This window comes from Notothenia coriiceps, unplaced genomic scaffold (assembly GCF_000735185.1).
Source record: "Notothenia coriiceps isolate Sejong01 unplaced genomic scaffold, NC01 NC01_scaffold00034051, whole genome shotgun sequence".
Lineage (NCBI taxonomy): Eukaryota > Metazoa > Chordata > Actinopteri > Perciformes > Nototheniidae > Notothenia > Notothenia coriiceps.
The window spans coordinates 1,726-6,704 of record NW_011366752.1 but is presented as its reverse complement, the minus strand read 5'-3'; the positions used below and the strand labels follow the sequence as shown (position 1 = coordinate 6,704).

Genomic DNA, 4,979 nt, shown 5'->3' with positions numbered 1-4,979 from the left:
AGGCCTGAAATATATAAATGATGAACAATTCAAATGTATTTATTCCTCCTGTCCTGTCTGAATTACACTGAAACAACGAGGCAAAGTTTCTTACCCAGGAGACGCTGCTTTTCTTTGAAAATGGTCTTAATGATTGAGGATCTTTTGATCCAAACAATCACATCCCGGATCCTTGCTGACCACTTAGAGATAGCTTGCACATTGTACACCTTTTGAGCCCCAAGGTTTAGAGAATGCGCAAAGCATCCAAGCTTTATTGTTTGGAGCTGTCGTACAACCACATCCATATTTGGAGCGTTGTCTACAGTTACGGCAACGACCTTCTGTCTTACCCCAAATTCAGCCAGGACTTCTTCTATTTGTTCAGCAACAACAGGCCCGCTCTGAGACTCATATACTGCCTGTGTCTTAAGGACTTTCTGCTTCAACTGGCCTTTGTTAATGTAGTGGAGCGTGACCGTTATGTAGTGGTCCTGCGTACAACACACCAAGTGTCTCCATCATTGCCCAATGTGCGTTGAAGTCTCCCAGCAAGATTAAAGAGTCCCCTTCAGGAGCCCCATACAGGACTCTTTCCAGGGTCTCCAAGAAGGCGTATACTCTGAACTGCGACCCTCTCGTCCACTGGGGTAAACTCCAACAAGAGCACCCAACCGGGGACTTGTGAGTATCCCCACACCCGCCCGGCGCCTCACACCTTGAGCAACTCCGGAGAATAATAGAGTCCAACCCCTATCCAGAAGTAAGGTTCCAGAGCCGACGCTGTGCGTAGAGGTGAGCCCAACCAGATCCAACTGGTAACGCTCCACCTCCCGCACAAGCTCCGACTCCTTCCCCCCCAGAGAGGTGACGTTCCACGTCCCCAAAGCTAGCTTCTGTCGCCCGGGTCTGGTCCGTCGAGACCCTCTGCCTTCACTGCCACCCTTCTGGCAGCGCACCCGACCCAATCGCTGTTTCCCGTAGGTGGTGGGCCCGCGGGACGGCGGATAGTGTAAATAGCAAATCCTGCTTCGTAGTACAGGCCACTGGTGCCGCAGAGATTTCATAAAGTGAAGGAGGTTTTCCTTCTATAAAACAGCTATGGGCAGCAGATACTGTGAGTCACGGACAGGAATCCCTCAATTTAAATAAAACGAGGCCACGCTTTATTAACTCGTGCCAACGAGAAAGTAAAACGTGGCCACGTTTTATTTATTTTTCTCTCAATTAACCCTCCAGGGCTCTGTACAGCATGGCAGTTTAGCGTCAGCTTTTCAGCATAAAGCATTCCCACTAGCAATGTCTTCAGGAATTGCATTCTCTAGTTTCCCTAGTCCTGCTACAGCTTTAGTTAAGTGTCAGCTGAATGTAATGTAATCAGGTCACCAGTTTAATATGTAGAATGTTGTATGTCCCTTAAAAAAGTCAAAAAAGCTCTCTAAAAAAAAGTTCATTAGCTTGGTCATTAAATGGACAATAAATTAATTGTTCATTCAAAAGATACTTTTATGCTAGACACCTCTCTAATGTCTGTCTGCAAACCATTGTTCTTATTTTAAGCACCTTGCACAATCCATTTTAAGTCGACTTAAAATGGATTGTGCAAAAAGTTATTATTCTTCAGTACCATCCTAAATGTTTGACCGCCCACTTCTTTCTTCCATCAGGTCTCCAGTTCAAATTGACTGCCTTTTTTGTGCGCTGTCAGATCTGAGTGAATACTTTGCTAAATGTTGTTATAACTTATATATTGTTGGTGTTTTCTAAGATTTCATGTTCTCTGTGCCTATCCAGATTTTTTTCTGGTGCCATTTCATACAGTCATGCCATGCAGGCCTCTTCCCTCATGAATTGCAACATTTTGAACAGAGACCAGGCAGACCTATACAAAATGAATACCATTGTTGGTTTGATTTATTACCAAACAGTGACATTTTGAATCAATTTTTTAAAGAGGAAGAATACATTGTCTGAGCCTCGCATTTGCATTTTAATGTTTGTGACTTGAGAGTGAAACACTGGAGGGTTGCCTGACCCATTTAAACATCCTTCTCTAAGAAGCACATGTAAGAGAAAACAAAAGCAGTGCTTGAAAATATAACAAGAATCTGCAGCAGCTCACTATTCCCACATGGCCGGTACTACTGTTTCATTTGGTGACATGCCGCCACAGGCCAATGGCCACCAGGGTTACAGTGAGGGCCGCCAAATGCTGCACATGGGGATCATCTGGGAGCTGCAGATCTAGGCTCAGTACCCCCACGACATCATCCAGGGAGGAGGCTGTAGAGCAAAAGATCTCCCAGCGACAAGCAGCTCTGACAAATAATTCACATCAAACACCTCTACTCTATTTCACACACTGCAAGCTTTCATTCATCCTGGAAAACATGCCACTGTGATGTCGGCAGAAGTCGGGAGTTTGACTTGAGTGAAAGAGTTTTGCAAAGAAAGAAGAGAGAATATCATTCAGCTGTTGATTTCCTCAGGGCACTTGTTATCAATGTTTTAAAAGCAGAAGTACATTTTTTAATGTTTAAAAAGGCTAAAACTAGAGCATGTGTTCCTGTCCTCACTTTGCTCAGCTCTCATGGCTCCGTGCAGAGAGAAAACATAAAATCTTCTTCATGCAGGGAGAACTATCCCAGTAAATGTGATGATTTATTCAGAGCCACTTCTCTTCATCATCCACTTCCGCAAACTACCTTTATCACTGGTTGGGATGTCGCTAAAGTTTGACATGTTGTGGATTTTCTCTGCTTTCACAGGTGCGTGCTTCAAAGCCAGACAGAAGGGTATTTGTATTCAGCGTTGAGAGATCAACATCGCGTCTCGGCTGGGGAGGGGGAGGGTCAGATTTACATTCTCTCCGTGGGCAGGCGGAATTTTGACTCCAGTCGAAAAGGCCATGTTCAGTGTCAGGGATGAAGATGAAGCTCCTGCACCCTATGCAGCAACAGCTTTGGAGGAAAGTTAGGCATGAGGCAGTTAACTCTTCAAATGGAGGACAGACAGAACAGTATGTTAAAGGTCCCATGTCATGGCCATTTCTACTGATCATAATTTCATTGTTGAGGTGTACTAAAATAGATTTATACTGTGCAATTTTCCAAACTCGCATTGGTTTCTCATACAGCATCTCTGTAAAGTATGTGTATTCACCGGTATTCACTCTCTGTCCTAAACGGCTTGTTCGAGCTCCTGCCCCCCCCCCCCCCCTCTGTGAGCCCAGTGTGCTCTGATTGGTCGAGAAGCTGACAGGCTCGTTGCTGCTCGCACACACACAGACACACACATTGTTGTGGGCTGCTGCAGGAGCAGACAGGCTTGGCGATACAGCTAGAACAAGCTGAATTCAATTTTTCGATACTCTTATTGTTACTTTTCAATAATTTGGTGCTCAAAATTATAGACATGAATACAAGATGTGGAGATTAAACAGTCAATTTATTGTAATTTTCTTAGAAATAACTGTATAACTGATACATTAGCTTCTCAGAAGCAGACACAAATAAAAAAACTTAAAGGGGCTCACTTTTTGGGGTTTTCCGTCAGACAGAGGATGAAAAGAGGAATTTTTTTAAACATTAATGCATGAAAATATGTACCGGATTGAAAACTAAATACCCCAAAAAATGGATGCTGCACTCAACAGTTTTTGTTTAAAAAGATAAGCATTTTCACTTTCTCCTGGAGAAGCCGAGATCTCTCCTTACTGAGAGTGTTGCCAGCTGTGGAGAACACTCTCTCAGAAGGCGTTGAGGAAGCCTGAACACAGAGGTAGGGGCTGGAGAGCCGAGAGAGGATAGGAAAAGTTTCCTTCTTTCTCCACCACCAGTGGGCAGGGTCTTCTGATGTAGGGATGGGAAGGACGGGGCCTCTGTAGACTGACAGCTCATTCCTGATGTTCTCGAGGATTGTTGGCGCAGTTTTTTCCTGTTGAATAAGGCTCCTCCGCAGCTCTTTATCATCTTCAGCGAGGAGTTCCTCCAGTGCAGAGACCCTGGGTTTCTTGACAACATGACGCTGTAATATAATATTTACCAAGTAAATGTAGTCAGGCTTATTGCTTTTGTTAGAACATTGGTATTACAGAATCATGTCTTACTTACATTTTCCACCTCCTCCCCTTCATACTCTTCATCCTCTTCCACTTCCTGAGCCTCCACTGGCACTGTATCCTCGTCTCCTAACATCTGAGACGTATTAATGTTGCTATGCACATTATTGCAATAAAAATAAAAATACACTTCGTAAACATTGCAAACTATTTCTTAAATATTTAATTTTGATAAATACTTACTTCCCTCAATGCTGCTGCCTCCAGTCGTTCCCAAACTTCATCAGTACTCAGCTTTACCTTGAATCTTGGATCCATAAGAGTTGCCTCCTCCAGAAAGGCCATTATGTCATGATCCTGTACACAAGAAAATAATAACACTTCACATAACACTTCACAGTGAGTGAGGGAGGGTATATATTGTTACTCATTATTAGGGAAAGATATGCAGCTGTACCTGGTAACGTTTGGAGAGTTCACCCCAGACTTTTTCTTTTACCGTGGCCACAAATGTGGAATTCTCCTCTTTAATGGTTCAGTTTTTGCAGAATAGGAATGATCTGGCCACATGTAGAAGACTTGTCGCTTGACACACTCATTTTCTTCATCCTGACAACAATTACATATTTTTTTAAGACCTATTATAATAACATTATTATGTTTGCTTAGACCATTAATTAATTAATACCTGTCTCTCTTCATGAGCTTTTTGGCACGGGGGTGCAAGAATGCTGCTTGTATTGCAGGGTATTGCTCCACAAATCTCTCCACCATGAGATAAAGAGAATTCCACCGGGTTTTTACATCAAGGACCACGGAATGGTCAGGCAGGCCTGAAATATATAAATGATGAACAATTCAAATGTATGTATTCCTCCTGTCCTGTCTGAATTACACTGAAACAACGAGGCAAAGTTTCTTACCCAGGAAATTGTACACC

The 4,979-nt window shown here is 43.2% G+C and overlaps 1 protein-coding gene across 2 annotated transcripts; it reads right to left on the bottom strand.

The window, feature by feature from the left end:
* Positions 1 to 3,519: 3,519 nt before the first annotated feature.
* LOC104961938 (zinc finger BED domain-containing protein 1-like) lies at positions 3,520 to 4,631 on the bottom strand. Of its 2 annotated transcripts, none has more exons than XM_010790298.1 (4): positions 4,497 to 4,631; positions 4,283 to 4,396; positions 4,092 to 4,175; positions 3,520 to 4,005 (listed from the first exon to the last, which is right to left on the bottom strand). In XM_010790298.1, exons 2-4 carry the CDS (start codon positions 4,382 to 4,384, stop codon positions 3,628 to 3,630), a joined length of 564 nt encoding a protein of 187 aa, XP_010788600.1. In that variant the 5' UTR covers positions 4,385 to 4,396; positions 4,497 to 4,631; the 3' UTR covers positions 3,520 to 3,627. The 2 variants fall into 2 exon arrangements, with proteins under 2 accessions (XP_010788600.1, XP_010788602.1); XM_010790300.1 differs by having other exon boundaries at positions 3,520 to 3,990.
* Between the last annotated feature and the right edge of the window lie 348 nt (positions 4,632 to 4,979).